We start from the raw sequence: 18247 nt of genomic DNA, 5'->3' as shown, positions 1-18247 counted from the left end.
ATTTCTGAAGGCTTCCCATTTTCCAGCCGTCCCTTTACCTGCGAACATCTGCCCCCAGTCAGCTTTCGGAAGTTCTTGCCTAATACTGTCAAAATTGGCTTTTCTCCAATTTAGAACTTCAATTTTTAGATCTGGTCGATCCTTTTCCATCACTATTTTAAATCTAATAGAATTATGGTTGCTGGCCCCAAAGTGCTCCCCCACTGACACCTCAGTCACCTGTCCTGCCTTATTTCCCAAGAGTAGGTCAAGTTTTTCACCTTCTCTAGTAGGTCCATCCACATACTGAATCAGAAAATTGTCTTGTACACACTTAACAAATTCCTCTCCATCTAAACCCTTAATACTATGGCAGTTCCAGTCTATGTTTGGAAAATTAAAATCCCCTACCATAACCACCCTATTATTCTTACAGATAGCTGAGATCTCCTTGCAAGTTACATCTTGAAAAGGTCTGTTCTCCTGCTCCTGTCCTGTACCTTGTCCCTGTATTTCTGTTTGATTTGGTAAGAAAAGAAATGGAGGACTCAATGGCAAAGAATAGATGGGTGTCAGCTCAAAGCACGCCTACTTTGTCATGCAGGGTATGTAAGGGACAGAGTTCAATGAGAAGAGTAAAGGAGGATATGGTGGTCATATACCTTGTGGAATATGTACACCAATCTTTCAAGCTCCATCATTCCTGATGCTCCACAGCACCTAGTTCCAAAACATCCTCTTCCAGTTACCACAGGACACTTAAGGCTGGTGACCCCATCATCTGCTCCCTGTGATTGTGTGTTTGTACTGTAACAAAGAAAAAGTGTATTAGTGTGTATCCCATGCATTGGTTATGTCGATATGCATATCATGTCTCGAACAGCAAGGATAGTGTGTGGAACATTGCAGATGCACAGGGTAATGGGGACAGTAATTGTGAAGACTGTAGTAGGTGCATGATGTGCAGTTTGCAATGTAACAGGATTCCGTTAAGTACGCTGCTATGATTGGACCTGAATGCTTAGAAATGGAGGATCTAAGGCTTGCAACCATTGAAACTATAGAAGGAGCGAGTGAGGAATGAAGGGAATTGAACCATGATGGCTCCAGGTCCTGGAAACAATTATCCTTACTTTAATTTGCTTTTCCACATCAGGGCACTGCCCTCAGGATATTTGGATTTGCCTGGACTAACTCACAAAAGGAACTCCAATGGATTATCTGAAAAACAGGATGTTCTTTTAGTATTGTTTTGGCTGCCATTTTCATAACAGCAGTAATTGAAAACAGCCTATTCTCTAATCAGTCTGCCCAGAGATGTTACTACATGCCTCTGGAGCAAATGGAACATTTTTAAAAAAAGCTAATTTTAATTCATTAATGGGATGTGGATGTAGCTGGCAAGGCCAGTGTTAATTTCTTTTGAGATGCAACCACATTGCTGTGGATCTGGAGTCACATGTGGACCAGACTAGTTAAGATTTCCTTCCCTAAAGGGGATGAGTTTTTCTGACAATCAGCACCTATTTCATGGTCATTAGACTGTCAATCATGTCTCATGAACTTGATTGAGTTTTTTGAAGAAGTAACAAAAGAGGATTAATGAGGGCAGAGCGGTGGAGGTGATCTATATAAGTTCTGTAAGGCGTTCGACAAGGTTCCTCATGGGAGACTGGTTCACAAGGTTAGATCTCATGGAATACAGGGAGAACTAGCCATTTGGATACAGAACTGGCTCAAAGGTAGAAGACAGAGAGTGATAGTAGAGAGTTACTTTTCAGACTGGGGGCCTGTGACCAGTGGTGTGCCATAAGGATTGGTGCTCGGTCCACTGCTTTTCATCATTTATATAAATGATTTGGATGTGAACATAGGAGGTATAGTTAGTAAGTTTGCAAGTGACACCAAAATTGGAGATGTAGTGGACAGCGAAGAGGGTTACCTCAGATTACAACGGGATCTTGATCACATGGGTCAATGGGCTGAGGATTGGCAGATAGAGTTTAATTCAGATAAATGCGAGGTGCTACATTTTGGGAAAGCAAATCTTAGTAGAACTTATAGATTTAATGGTAAGGACCTAGGAGGTATTGCTGAACAAAAAGACCTTGGAGTGCAGGTTCATAATCCCTTGAACGCAGAGTTGCAGGTACTGTAGATAGGACAGTGACGAAGGTGTTTGGTATGCTTTCCTTTATTGATCATGTTGGGCTGTACAGGACATTGGTTAGGCCACTTTTGGAATATTGCGTGCAATTCTGGTCTCCTTCGTATTGGAAGGATGTTGTGAAACTTGCACGAGTTCAGAAAAGATTGACAAGGAAGTTGCCAGAGTTGGAGGATTTGAGCTTAGGGAGAGGCCGAACAGGCTTGGGACTGTTTTCCCTGGAGCATTGGCGGCTGAGTGGTGACCTTATAGGCATTTATAAAATCATGAGGGGTATGGATAGGATAAATATACAAAGTTTTTTCCCTGGGGTGGGAGAGACCAGAACAGGGGCATAGGTTTAGGGTGTGAGGGGAAACACATAAAAGGTACCTAAGGGGCAGTTTTGTATTCACACAGAGGATGGTGCGTGTATGGAATGAGCTCCAGAGGCAGTGGTGAGGCTGGTACAATTGCAGCATTTAAAAGGCATCTGGATGGGTATATGAATAGGAAGGGTTTAGAGGGATATGAGCCAAGTTCTGGCAAATGGGACAAGATTAGGTTAGGATATCTGGTTGGCATGGACGCATTGGACCGAAGGGTCTGTTTCCATGCTGTAAATCTCTATGACTATAACCTCATTGTATTGAATTCAAATCCCGCCATCTGTCATCATGGAATTTGAACCTGGTTCTCCAGAACATTATCAGAATCTCTGGATTAATAGTCTAGTGATAATACCACTATGCTATCACCTCCGCAGTTTTGACTTTGAACGATATTTTAACCCAAGCTTCCTGGCATTTACATTGCACCACAAGAGTGCTATTAAAAGATGCACAGTCCTTTCCACCACTATTCACCATGTAATCCTAAACTTAATAGTCAAGATATTTTTTAATCAGCTTGTTCAGATATGTTATGGCGCACTTCAGGAGCAGGTGGGACTTGACCCCAGTCCTCCTGGCTCAGAGTTAGGATCTTTACCACTGCTCCACAAGAGCCCTATGTAAAAAGTGCATTCTGGCTTTAAATGCTCTTTTTGATGTCCTGCATTCCAAATTAGCCAGCTTCCAACAACAACTGCCTGAGCACTGCCAGCAGTAAATTAGGCACATGCATCAATTTGACTTGTACCTTGTGCTAACATCTTAGCAATTATTCTGCTGCCTTCTTTGTAGTAGGTGGGTTAAAATCCCTTTCGAATATTGATCTTAAATATTCTGTTCCCCATTCCTATTTATGAAATTCCACAAGTTATGGTGTTGGTAATGAAAACATTTTTAATAACAGTAAACTTATGTCGCATGAAACAGATAAAAGTTTTTCTATTTAATTATTTTGAAGACATTTAAGGTTTCAGTGGATTGGGCTTTATCATTTCAGTGGTGAGCTTCCTGCCTGAAAGTTTACTTGATTAAGATCTGATTGAAGTTTTCCCATTGATACATTCTGAATATCCTGAAACCGTTGTCCAGATCAAACAATCTCAATGAAAGATTATCAGTGAATTAATGTGGATCACTGGCGATTCCAAGCTCACTGAATTTTTGATATTTTAGTTTAACTTTTTTTTTCTTGTTGTCAATTACCTAATTATTAAGGATCAGTTGTGACCAATTTTGCAGATATATTGCATTTAAGGTGTCACATGTGTTCGAGTTATACAGCATAGACATAAAACCCATGACTCTATAAACTACCCAAGGATACTAGCAAGGATCTACCCTCAAGAGATCCTTTCCATCATGTACTACATTAGGCTTCTCAAAATCTCTGACTTCTATACCGTTTGTTTGAGGGTTTGATGTATATTACTAATGAGTCTTATTGTTCTATATAGGTTGCCTTTATTATACTATATTGAGTTATTTGTCTAAACCATGGTGTAAAATTCCATCCCGATGTTATCCACATGCAATTAGCTTAAAATTATAGAATCTCTACAGTGTGGAAGGAGGCCATTCAGCCCACTATGTCCATGCCATTCCTCTGAAGTACATCCCATGTAGACCCAACTACCCCTCTCCCCAGTCTGTCCCCGTAACCCTGCATTTCCCATGGGTAATCCACCTAGCCTGCACAACCCTGGACACTATGGACAATTTATTTCGGCCAATCCACCTTGTGACGTGCAGTGGCTTAAAGAGGTGTATTTTGTTCTAGTTTCTTTTAAGAGCGAGATTGAACAAGAGGTACTGAGCAGTCTGTTGTCATGTAAATAGCTTGTGAGGCCTTGGGTTTTTTCCCTAAAGTTAGAACAATAAAAGCAATTTGATGGGTGTGGTCAACGCTCACAGACCAAGATTTCTAGTTTTGTTTATAGCTTTTAGATTCAGCAGAAGCTCCCGGAGTTTTGAAGAAGTAGAAGCTATGTTTGTCCCCCCTCTCTCATATACAGCTAGAAACTGGAGTTTTTCTTCTTACTGCAGGCGCTGCCTGTGAGAAAATCTGACTTTTAAATTTGCCTTTTTGCCAAGGGGGTATGTTTGAGATGTTACTATGTTGGAACAATTAATTAGTAATAGTTACTGGATATTATTCTGTTATGTTTTCAATAGAGTTGTTATTCTAACTTCTTCTTTCTTTGGTTATATTTTAACTATAGTTTTTGAATAAATCGCTTTGCTTAATGTTGAGTAGTTTGACCAGTCGAGTTCCATCTGGAACACAATACTTTACATTTGCATTTAAAATTTAAAAAAACAGGCTCTAGGCTACCTTCTTAAAATATTTTGGGACAGTCTGGATGTGCACATCTATGAGAGAAAACCAGAGCACCTGGAGGAAACCCAGGTAGACACAAGAAAAATGTGCAAACTCCACACGGACAGTCAGCGGAGGCTGGAATTGAACCTGAATCCCTGGCACTGAGGCATTAAGCCACTGTGCCGCCCCAGCTTCTTGTGTCAATGCATGTGCCTTCTGCCCTTAATCAACCAGGCCTTTATATACCTCTTCCTTATCTCAGCCTCGACAGTTCCAGGTCATCTCTATCAGACTGTTGAGCCATAGGATTGTTCACTAAAGTAACATCTACTACCACAAGCTGATTAAGTTTTACATTTCAGAAAGCATCTGAATTAAGCAAAATTAACTGAAATCTTAAAACAAGTTGTAATATGCCCTTTGGTTTCGTTATCTAGCCATTTGCTCTTCCAGTATTGCACCATGACTCACTTTCAGGCTGGGCACAATTACCAGCACCTAAGAATAATGATTCTGCTGATTTGTTTCTCAAAAATTGAAACATTAAGCAGTTTTCAGTAAAATTAAACATACAGGCTTATACTCCACAACCCCTGATGAAGGAGCAGCACTCCGAAAGATAATGCTTTCAAATAAACCTGTTGGACTATAACCTGGCGTTGTGTGATGTGTAACTTAGCAAAAAACCTAATTATTTTAACTATTTCAGGCTGACTACTAAATGCACATTTCTACTTAAGCAGTTTTGTTTCTGAGTTCTAATACCATTTTTGTTATTTTTTCTGCTAAAATATCCACCATGTTGCAATTGCAAAATAAATTTGAAACTCTTTCGTGCTATATCTGTTACCTGTTTGCATTTCGCACGTGGCCGTTCTGGGGATGTGGGTTAAGGATCGGCCATTACAGTCATTTTTTATATAGAATACGAAATGAACTCATTACAATTAAATCTTCATTGTTGGGTAGCTCACACAAAGAAGAACTTCAAATAGTGTTGTCAACGCCATCTGGCTTTGTAGGCTGATTTTTTAAAAAAATTAATTGCTCTTGGTGAACCAACCATGGGAAAGCAACCAACATTATTAAAGATCCCTCCCATCATAGTTATACTTTCTTCCACCCTGTTTCATCAGGCAGAAAATATGAAAGTTTGAATCACGTGCGTACAGATTCAAGAACAGTTTCTTCCCTGCTGTTACCACACCTTTGAATGGACCTCTCAAATGGTAATGTTGAACTCTCTCTGCACCTTCTCTGTGGCTGTTACACTGTATTCTGCACTCTGTTCTGCTACCCTGATGAACTTTGTATGGTACGGTCTGCCTGTAGAGCATGCAAAACAACATTTTTCCACTGCATTTCAGTACGTGCGACAACAATAAATCAAATCAAGGTGTGGAGATGGTTGTGTGGAGGTAATGTCACTAGATGAGTAATTCAGATACCCCAAACTAATGTTTTGGGCCAAGAGTTTGAAACCCATCATGGCTGGTGGCGAAAGTTGAATTCAATAAAAATCTGGGATTAAAAGCTAATCATTAAATAGTGATCACCTAGCCATTGCTGATGTGTTCATTAATGTTCTTCAGGAAAGAAAATCTGCCATTACTACTTAGTCTGGCCTACAGTGACTCCAAACCCAAGACAATCTTAAATGGTCTAGCAAGCCACTTAGGTCAAGGGGAATTAGGAATGGGCAATAAATGTTGGTTTAGCAACTGACATCCACATCCCACGAATGAGTAATGCGAGACAAGAGTAGGTATCTGGAGACAATGAACTTTTGTTGGCACCTTGTAATATTTGCCACCTCTATCAGTATTTGCTGCAGGGTCATTGTTGTTTGAGGTAGTTTGTTGCCACCAATCCTCCTTTTTTTTGTTTAGTGTTGGCCTTATCGAGTGACTCCAGGTGGATGGTACACCATTATAGAATATTGACAAAAGAGGCTGTTCTTAGATAACAAAATAACATGATAGCAATGGGTGCAACCTCAAAGTACACTGCTCTCTCTTAAGCTAGAGTAGAATTCCCTGTCTCCAAAACTCGAGGAGAGCTCCTTGTCTCCACCCGCAGTCTGTATGTGATATTAATAGAATGGGTGGAGCCAAAGTAACATAAATATTAACCCTTTCAGACCTGTTAGCTTATACAACAGAAGTTATAAGGCAGTACACTTGTGATTGCAAGCGTCAGCTATCACAGGATGATGTTGTTATGCTGATGAAAGTGAGGACTGCAAATGTTAAAGATTAGAGTCAAGATTAGAGTAGTGCTGGAAAAACCCAGCAGGTCAGGCAGCATCCGAGAAGCAGGAAAATCGATGTTTCGGGCAAAAGCCCTTCATCAGGAAAGAGGCTGGAAGCCTCGGGGAGTGGAGAGATGAATGGGAAGGGGTGGGGCTGAGGAGAAGGTAGTTGAGTGCAATAGGTGGATGGAGGGTGGGGGTAAAGATGATAGGTTGGAGAGGAAGGTGGCGCGCATAGGTGGGAGGGAAGATTGACAAGTGGGGTAAATCATTAGGACGATCCTGAGCTGGAAGGTTGGAACTGGGGTAAGGTGGGGGGAGGGGAAATGAGGAAACTCGTGAAGTCTACATTGATGCCATGGGGTTGAAGGGTTCTGAGGCAGAAGGTGAAGCCCTCCTCCTCCAGGCATCGGGTGGCAGAATGTGGCGATGGAGGAGGCGAGGACCTGCATGTCCTCAGCAGAGTGGGAGGGCGAGTTGAAATGTTCGGACATGGGGCGGTGGGGTTGATTGGTGTGGGTGTCCCAGAGATGTTCTGTGAAGCACTCTGAGAGTAAGTGTCAAATCTCCCCAGTGTAGAGGAGACCACATCGGGAGCAACGGATTATGCCGTGTGGTCAGTCCATGTTACATCATCCTTTATCCATAATCCTCAGAGCAGATGAATGATCTGCTTAATTCTGTCATTGAGTATAATCTGCATCGTCCTCTGTAAGAGCAACTAGTGCAGCCCTCAAGAAAAACACGTTTCCTTTTGAAATGTTTCTATTGCATGTGGGTACGCTGTATGAGAGTACAAGAACAGGGGAAGAAAAAATAACTGATAAATAACTAAATAAAGTGAATGCAGATGGCAATGATTAACAGCTGATTTTATTTTTTAAAAATATGACCTTGGTTGAAATTTATACTCAAATGGAGCATGCTGCACGAAAGTTTTTATTTGTGATTCCAGATGAGTGCTTAATGAAACAATTGAATTGTTTCCAATAAACATCACAGTAAGAGTCCCCTGAGGTGAAATACAATATGGTCATGCACTTCACACACTAATTCGGCATTCACTTTTGACTCTCAATATTTTGTACAAGGTGTCTTAGGCATTACATCATTAATTGATTTCTAATGTATTCCGGTAACTTCTGGTCTTGATTAAATGTTTTATACCTAAGCTTTTGTACAACAAAAGTGACTTTTTATTTTTTCTGTAGTTTAACATTTACAAGATATTACTTATGCAATCCTTTACTGCATAACAAACCCGAATATTTTAAAATAAAATTAAATGAAAACAAATGTTGGCCACAGTGCATATGAGCCTCATGTTTAATGTGCTTCAGGATTTGAAAATACATTTCCATTGATGTAACATTTTGCAATATGAATTGTGATGTGTTGAAACACGTTGAAATTAACTCTAAAGATCAAATGCATATATAAGATTGTAGTGACAATTGGAGGTTATTTCAGTCCTTTTACTTAATTTCCACTTTATTCAATCAAAGAAATAGATTAAAGTTTTATGGAAAACATTATTCCACCATTGATATTTACTTTACTAATAATCATTTATTGAAGCCTTTAAAAAATGGATCTGTCTGCATACACAATATGTCCTGCTAAAAATCTGTAGTAAAGCATTGAAACACTTTTTGTAAACATTTCCAATCAAATGTTAAAATTTGGAAATTTATCTTCAACTATTAACTGAGACCGTAAAGATAATTTGAGTGTTAAATTACGTAGAATGGACAGGAAAAGCATAGTCCTCTTATCCCAACTGGACCTAGGCATAGTGGCAGAAATAGTTCTTTCAGCCCTTCACTGATATCATGGCTTATCTAATTAAAAATTATAATACCTCATTTTGCACTCTTTTTCTCTGAAAAGGATCTCAATACCTTATTTACACTCTCTATTGTCTTTTCAACTTGGATAGCTACGTCTAAAGACTTATGCATCTATATACTCAGACTTTGTTGTTTAGCTTGTTTAGTTCTTTATTTTCCAAGTATAAGTGTGCCCTTTATTCCTTTTAATAAACAAAAATAGGAAGGTTTGAAACATGCAATGAAGTTAGATTTTGTGGATCAATATCCTGTGTATCAAGGAAAACTTAAAAACCTTGCTGTTAAAATTATTTGGACAAATGCCCAAAAGCCCAACTTAGTAAATACTTCATCAATTACTGCATAACTTGATTTTGTCTAGTCATTTGGATTAAATCGCATGAAATCTGGAAATGCGGGTTTGATCCACTGCTAATATAAAATAAGTTTCTGACTCAGTTTTTTCTATATATACCAGAGAATTCTGTTACCTCATCCAATATTACAATGTCCCCTTCTCGTCTCTATGAAAATCAATCAGCTTTTTGTTTTAAAGCTAGGTCTTCCATGGCAATTCTTTCAAGCAACAGGAATTAGTTCTGAAGAGAATAATTTAGCATGTTGACTTCTATTTAGTCCAAGCATTAGTTTAATGGAATATCTCGAAAGAGGCATATGTGATAGAAAGGTAGTGACTATAGTTTGAGGGGAATATTCCAGAGCTTAGGGTTTGGCTTTCAATGGAGCAGTTAAAATTGGGAATGCACAAAAGGCCGTAATCGGAAGACTTTAAAAATTCCTAAAGGCTGTGGGATTGGAGAATATTACAGAATTGTGAAATGGGTAAAATAATGGAGGGATTTGTAAACAACAATGAACAAGAGCACAAAAAAGTCGATAAAGATGATAAGACCCTTTGAGCCTGCATCTCCATTCAATGTGATCTTGGTTTGGGCTTCATTGTCCTGCTTGTGCCCAATTTCCTGGATTTTCTGAGAGACCAAATGTCTATCAATTCCAACATTATTATGTTCAGTGATGGAGTATTCACAACGCTCTGAAGTAGAGAATTCCAGAGATTAACAACCCATTAAGTGAAGAAATTTCTCCTCTTCTCAGACCTGAACGATCAATTACCCTGAGACTATGTCCATATTTATATCTGAGGTGTTTTGTTTTCCTTTGTTTCTTATTTCCTTCCTTCTTTCATTTATTACCTGCTGTTTCTCCTTTAAAAGTTGCAGACTTGCGTCACTAGATGCTGTTCATGCCTAAAAAGAATGAGTTGTGATGAATCTTTGTTTTCATGCTTTTACAAAGGGGCAAAATGACTGTGAATTGGTGAGCTTTTTAATAAAATGGAACATTTTAAAATTTGTTTGTTTATCTGGTGTAATACGTTAGAGCTTTCCTCTCAGTACCATTTAAAAGTTTATTTTTAGGTCTGATCCACTTTGTCCTTTGTAAACTGCCTTTCCTTTTTGTAATAGTGAGGAGTACTCCATGATTCAGTATACTGTAGATCTGTAACCTTCAGGTTTGGTTGGAGCACTTTAGCTTTGATTGTAGGATTTTAATTTTGATTGTAGGTGTAGCTTCAGCTCTGAACTTGGATAGATAATTGGATGACTGTTAGGAAAAATACTATACTGCTGCCATACTGCTGTTATCTCTTTAGCCTTTAATATCCTTTTACTGTCATTAACTAGCTGTCCCATCTAGCTTTTAGTGCCACATACAGTCACTATAATGTGATTTGCATTTTTCAATATGTTAGTCTACATAATATATACCAGAGAGTTTTCTTATTGAAATAGATATCTTGAAGTTTATTAACAATAGATATTTACACAGCTGCAATATCGCAGACTTATACACATAACTTGGTTTCTGTATTTGCTGATGTTATATATTATATGCACATCGCTGACTGACTGAATGCACAATGTATAACAGGGAAGAAGACTAACACAATAACATTTTATCTGTGATCACATATATATTTAATGGGTTACTGTTAATAAAACCTGACATGAAAATTAAAATCACAATGTCATATGTCAAAAATCACATGACAGTGGATTATAGTCCAACAGGTTTATTTGAAACCACAAGCTTTCAAAGCCCCTCTGCTTCTTCCTCAATGTGGCACTGTAAAGTTTATAGTAACTCTAGCTAACTCTCCTGTTTTTCTACCACGTATTTAGATTTTTTTTTGGTTGTCTATGTTGTTAACTAAAGTGAACTTTTCTTTTCAGAGACCAAACGGTGCCTTTGAATGAATGTTGGATATAATACATCCTGTCTGTTTCCAGTGACCTATGTGTGACCTAATTTTTCCTCCTTTTGTTTTGCAGAAATGACTCGTATTGTGCAGTTGGACCTGGATTTGAAGTACATGTCTAACATCAGGAGTCTGTTTGGGGAGTTTGAGATGTTCCAGCCAGGAGCTGTGATAGGGATCGCCAGAGAAATGCAGCCTGTTTACAGGTATTAAAATCACTGCAATAGCCCTAAAAGCCAAGCCAGAAACAAAAATGAAGAATGTAGACCTAAGAAGTTATTACAAATACAAGGTCTGTGGTGAGGGTCTGATTGCCATTTGCAGTTTCTTTCTGCTGAATTCTAAATACAACTTAAATATATAATTTCAGAGATTTTGGCATAAGAAATCATGGTTAGAATTGTCATTTTAGATTTTATTTTCTGAATGAGTCTTACAGCTGGCATCTTATAGTTTTCATTCAATATGTCAATATATTTTTCTATCCAGCTGCCCAAACATAAGCCATTTATAAAGCAGTATTATAGCATGGAAGTAATTCTTGAAAATTAAGTATAAAAATTGTAGTTACTTATTAAGGAGTTGCTCTTAACATATAGGAAACATAAATTCTTACATCTTTGTCTGATAAGATCGTCTTTAGAAAAAGTAATTGGATTCTGATTGATGAACTAAATTAAAATCTTTAGTATATTTAAAGATATTGTGTGTGCAGCAGAGCTCTATGATGCCCAGATTTCAGTACCACAAGTGCACCCAAAATGGAGTTCAGCACGCACCCATACCCTGGTGCTAGTTGCTTTAAGTTCATGGTCATGAGAAGATGAATTTCAGCACTCAAAGAGAAGATAGGTTTCTGCTTCAAAGAGCTACTGACACACTCCAGGTAGCATCTCTGCTATCCCAGTAATGTTGTGGAGAACAAATTGCTGGAGTAGCCTTGCAAGTCTCTTTGACTGCTGCTATCCAGAGTTTGTATGACAGCAAGCTGGCCTTGCATTACTTCAGTCTGAGCTTCAATTATAGGTCCCAGACACTGGATGGCATCAAAACCTACAGCATGGTTGGAACCATATGTACATTAATAGTTTTTTGTCCCTGCTTCTACAATGGGCAGGACAGGTTCCACAATCTGTGTGAAGTTTAGTTCTGGGCTCCTCCATGCTTCTTTGCCTAATCACAGGCCTTCAGGTAGGTGTGGTAATACACAACCATTTCATCATGCATACCTGTCAGCCTTCTTTTGTAGGCCACCTCTTTGAATCATCCTCCGAGTCCTCTACAGCTGAGCCTGCAACAACCTCACTATCCATCGAGCTGGCACCTGTGCTATCCTTGTCCCATGCCCAGTCTGCAGTCTATTCTTCCTTATTGTCTCACTGTGTGCAGTGGACACCTTGTGATGCTTCTCTTCCTCTGGGCCAGAAGCTCTGAGTTGAAGTCCCACCTCAGCATTTGATGGCTATGGGAGGCATGTTAATTATCAATCTGTAAATCTTTCAAAAATGAACTGGAAACAGTGGGTGGGTTTCCAGTTCATTCAGAGCTGTGTTGAAATTGCAGTGAACAGTCTCATAGTATGTACCAGATTGTTTCAGTGCCAGTAATGCAAATTTGTGCTTATGTTGAGTCTGATATCCCTAAGAGACCATCATTTGTCTCAGGTTTAATGTAACTTGCTAATAAGTATTATGTAATAAACCTGAACGAGCTGTATCTTCTGCTGAAGACTTTGAGTAGCCGCCCTTCCTCACCTGGTATAAGAAGTTTAGACTAATATCAATAAGGATCAATGGCAGTCAATCAACATATGGTATCCCAGATTGTTCCAGAGGAAAAGCAAATAAACATATGCAAAAGACACATATAGCTATAAATCCTGCTAGAACTGCGAGTTTCACAAAATCTTAGAATAGATCCAATACTGTAGCAATCATTGATGTAATGACATTTGAGATTGCTGAATTATGAAGTCTCCAGTGCTTTTGCAGGGCTTTTCATAGATGTTGATTTCCAGAGGCAGTTTTAGAAAAGGAAATTGAGACAGCCCAAGTCTCTTCAAATAGCCGGATAATGGGGCAAGTGTGAAACATTTCCTGAACATACTTTAATTTTTTTTGTGATTCTTATGAGACAAGAAATTTGCATACTATGTTGTACTGAGTGATCCTTCATGCTAATGCATCGTGATAAAGAAATGTACCATGAAAACGTATCATGAAAAAGAGCTAACATTTTATACTAAGTGCAATGTACATATTGCAATGTGGCTAGGGATATTTTACTTTTCAGAATCTCATCAATCAGATGAAAGTGAAACATGTAAGAGTTGCTAAAGCAGAGGATTTGGAACTGGAAGCATAATAATTTCTGTGTGCCTTTCACACAAATGAGATTGGCAGTCGACTAATCTGGGTTTATTGGAATAGTGCTCAGAAGCATTAGATGTTTTCTGTGTTTGGTACTTCATTTTGCAAAGATTCAGCATGTCTCTCAAGTAAATTTATTTTTACTTGAGTTTACTTTTGGGACTGCTATCTCTGATGTCTTGCATTAGTTTAAAAAGATGTGTAGGTTTGAAATTATAGGATTTCACATCACTGTATGGTATCTGTATGGTACTGTGTTTATGATGAAAGAATAATGACATTCAAGCAATTAACTTGAATTCAGGTATCTGGAGTAGTTTACAATTGTAAAGAAATAGATTGAATTGGAGGTTTCAGTGAGGTATGTCTTTAAAAAAGACACACAATTATATAGCACCTCTCTCAACGTCAGAACATTCCAAAGTATAGCATCAATGATTTATTAAGCGTATGTATGGTATATTCTGGAAAATACAACAACCAATTTGCACACAGAAAATTCACACAAACAGCTGATAAGAATCAGGTTCTCAGTTTTGTAATGTCAGTTAAGGGATGATTACCCAGCCCTTTACTGGAAATATACCCTGGATCTGGAGAGGGGAGACATGTCCGGCTTTAATACCTCATGTGAAATATGGCTGCTCCGAGAGTGCAGTACTGTCTTTTGATTTTTGTTCTTAAGTGGGGCTTGAACCTGCAACCGTTTTGACTTCAAGGTAAGAGTCTGAACAGAGCCATGGGTTAAGACATATTAAGTTATTAAAAAAGCCATCAAATACAATGAAGCTAAATATTTAAATTCAGGTATCATCAGAGCTGAGCTGGGTTATTTAGTTATTTTCTTGAGGTAAAGCCTCAGCATTAAATACCGTCTCTCGATAATCATAGTGATGTACAGCACTGAAATAGACCCTTTGGTCCAATTCGCCCATGTCGACCAGATATCCCAACCCAATCTAGTCCCACCTGCCAGCACCCGGCCCATATCCCTCCAACCCTTCCTATTCATATACCCATCCAGATGCCTGTTAAATGTTGCAATTGCATTAGCCTCCACCACTTCCCTTGGCAGCTCATTCCACACACAGGACCTGATTCCAGGACCTGATCAGGTGTATCCAAGAACTCTGTGGGAAGCTAGAGAAGTGATTGCTGGGTCTGTTGCTGAGATATTTGTATCATCGATAGTCACAGGTGAGGTGCCGGAAGACTTGAGGTTGGCAAATGTGGTGCCACTGTTTAAGATGGGTAGTAAAGACAAACCAGGGAACTATAGTCCGATGAGCCTGACATCAGTGGGGGCAAGTTGTTGGAAGGAATCCTGAGGGGCAAGATGTACATGTATTTGAAAAGGCAAGGACTGATTAGGGATAGTCAACATGACTTTGTGCATGGGAAATCATGTCTCACAAACTTGATTGATTATTTTGAAGAAGTAACAAAAAGGATTGATGAGGGCAGAGTGGTAGACATGATCTATATAGACTTCAGTAAGGTGTTCAACAAGGTTCCCCATGGGAGACTGGTTAGCAAGGTTAGATCTCATGGAATAGAGGGAGAAATAGTCATTTGAATACAGAAGTGGCTCAAAGGTGGAAGACAGAGGGTGGTGGTGGAGGGTTGTTTTTCAGACTGGAGGCCTGTGACCAGTGGAGTGCCACAAGTTGCTGGGTCCACTACTTTTTGTCATTTACATAAATGATTTGGATGTGAGCATAAGAGGTATAGTTAGTAAGTTTGCAGATGACACCAAAAGTGGAGGTATAGTGGACAGCAAAGAAGGTTACCTTGAATTATAATGGGATCTTGATCAGATGGGCCAATGGGCTGAGGAGTGGCAGATGGAGTTTAATTTAGATAAATGTGAGGTGTTGCATTTTGGGAAAGCAAGTCTTAGCATGACTTATACACTTCATGGTAAGGTACTCGGGAGTGTTGATGAACAAAGAGACCTTAGGGTTCAAGTTCATAGCTCCTTGAAAATAGAGTTGCAGGTAGATAGGATAGTGAAGAAGGCATTTGGTATGCTTTCCTTTATTGGTCAGAGTATTGAGTACAGGAGTTGGGAGGTCATGTTGCAACTGTACAGGACATTGGTAAGGCCACTTTTGGAATATTGATGCAAGTCTGGTCACCTTCCTATCACAAAGATGTTGTGAAACTTGACAGGGTTCAGAAAAGATTTACAAGGATGTTGGAGGATTTGAGCTATAGGGAGAGGCTGAATAGATTGGGCCTGTTTTCCCTGGAGTGTCGGAGGCTGAGGGGTGACCTTATAGAGGTTTACAAAATTATGAGGGGCATGGGTAGGATAAATAGACAAAGTCTTTTCCCTGGGGTGAGGGAGTCCAGAACTAGTGGGCATAGGTTTAGGGTGAGAGGGGAAAGATATAAAAGAGACTTAAGGGGCAACCTTTTCACGCAGAGGGTGGTACGTGAATGGAATGAGCTGCCAGAGGAGGTATGGAGGCTGGTACAATTGCAACACTTAAGGGGCATCTAGATGGGTATACAAATAGGGCGGATTTGGAGGGATATGGGCCAGGTGCTGGCAGGTGGGACTAGATTGGGCTTGGATATCTGTCCAGCATGGACGAGTTGGACCGAAGGGTCTGTTTCCGTGCTGTACATCTCTATGACTCTATGTCATTGGTTCCAATGTGTACCACGACCTCCTGCTGGTCCCTGTCCCCTGTCCCCTTTGAGAACATTCTGCACCCTCTCTGAAACACCCTTGATCCTGGCACCAGGGAAGCAACACACCATTCTGATTTTTCAGTGCTGTCCACAGAAAAGTCTGTCTATGCCTCGGCCTAGAGAGTCCCCTAACGCAATCGATCACTTGGAACCCAACATACCCCTCATTGCATTAGAGCCAGTCTCAATATCAGAAACTTGTCTGTTCTTGCTACATTCCCCTGAGAATTCATCACCCCCTATATTTTCAAAACAGCATACTTGTTTGAATTGGGGATAAGACTCCTGCACTACCTGCCTATCTCTCTTACTTTTCCTGGAATTAGCCCATCGATGTAACTGTATCTGTGACTTTTCTCCCTTCCTATAACTGCCATCCAATTACACCCTTGCTCTTGTAAATTACTCATTGCCTCTGTCGTTCCAACCATTCCATTTGATCTGATAGGATTCACAACCAATGACATTCATTGCAGATATAATCCTCAGTAACACGTAAACTCTTCTTAAACTCCCATACCCAACAAGAAAAGCATATCACTCTACTAAAGACCATTATTGCTTCTTCCAATCTGCAGACCCAGAAAATAGCACTTTCTTATTCCTCTACAAAACACTGCTCCAGGCTAACTTAATACTCATGGCTTATATTTTTAAGTTTAATCAAGAGACATATCTCAAAAAACATATCATCAATAAAGAAAGTTAAAAATCTCACAACACCATGTTATAGTCCAACAGGTTTAACTGAAAGCACACTAACTTTCGGAGCGCCCCTCCTTCATCAGGTGATTAATTGTGTTAGGGGACTCTCTAGGCCGAGGCATAGACAGACGTTTCTGTGGCCAGCAGCGAAAAATCAGAATGGTGTGTTGCTTCCCTGGTGCCAGGATCAAGGGTGTCTCAGAGAAGGTGCAGAATGTTCTCAAAGGGGAGAAGGACCAGCAGGAGGACATAGTACACATTGGAACCATAGAGTCATAGAGATGTACAGCACAGAAACAGACCCATCGGTCCAACTTGTCCATGCTGAACAGATATCCAAACCTGGTGTTGTGTGATATTTAACGTCGTACACCCCAGTCCAACACCGGCATCTCCAAATCATCAATAAAGAATCCACTCTACTCACTACTGCAGACTTACAGCAAGGCCCCAAGGCAGCACTTAAAATTATTCACTTATCTGTCTCTGTGCTTTGACCTTTCCCAAACAGGGTCCTCTAAGATTAGTTGCGAATTTCACTGTTTGTTAATTTTCCCAGATGCACTCCAATGTCCAGCAATACATGAATTCAAACAGCAAAGGCAGTAACTATGCAGGTTTGCTGCTGTATCAGTTAGCAGTGTGGGTTTCTTTGCCCAATCCTAATTGTTCACAAGAAGGTGGTGCTGGACTGCCCTACTCAAATTGCTCTGGCCCATGTGTAGGGACATCCACAATGCTGTTAGGAAAGGGTTTCCAGGACTTTTGTGTGATGACAATGAAGGAACAGTGATATAAGTTCAAGACAAGATGGTGAGTGGCTTGGTGGTGAACTTTCAGGTGGTGGTATTTTCATGTATCTACTGCCCTTGTCCTTCTAGATGAAAGAAGTTGTGAGTTTTGGTGAATTTCTGCAGTGCACCTTGTAGATGGGTCACCCCTCTGCCACTGTGTGTCAGTGGTGAAGCAATCCAGTGTTGTAAGTGGTTGGAGGAATATTAGGCTGCTTTGTCCTGAATGGTGCCAAGCTCCTTAAATGTTGTTGGAACTGTACTAATTCTAGCTACTTCAAGGGACCAGTTAAGATTCTTTCAGAACTATTACCTAATTAAAGGATGATCCATAAGAATGGTAAAGCCTGACATAGTTCAGCAGTGCAAATAACATTAGGCAAAGTTTAATGGCTGGTGAATGACCCAAAGCTAAGAATAAAGTCTTTCACTTTAAGAAGTAAAAACAATATATTTTCCAAAGTGTGGATTGCAGCTCAGA

General features: G+C 39.7%; 1 protein-coding gene across 1 annotated transcript in view; it reads left to right on the top strand.

The window, feature by feature from the left end:
* The window catches only part of xxylt1 (xyloside xylosyltransferase 1), a 172082-nt gene that overhangs the window by 103307 nt on the left and 50528 nt on the right, over nt 1-18247 (top strand). The window contains exon 3 of the mRNA XM_043702284.1: nt 11275-11407. Within this exon, the coding sequence (XP_043558219.1) occupies nt 11275-11407 (133 nt within the window). The remainder of the gene's footprint in view (nt 1-11274; nt 11408-18247) is intronic.

The sequence above is a fragment of the Chiloscyllium plagiosum genome, chromosome 13 (assembly GCF_004010195.1).
Source record: "Chiloscyllium plagiosum isolate BGI_BamShark_2017 chromosome 13, ASM401019v2, whole genome shotgun sequence".
NCBI classification, from domain to species: Eukaryota; Metazoa; Chordata; class Chondrichthyes; order Orectolobiformes; family Hemiscylliidae; genus Chiloscyllium; species Chiloscyllium plagiosum.
The sequence above is the reverse complement of the archived record's forward strand: the minus strand, read 5'-3'. Positions and strand labels throughout refer to the sequence as shown.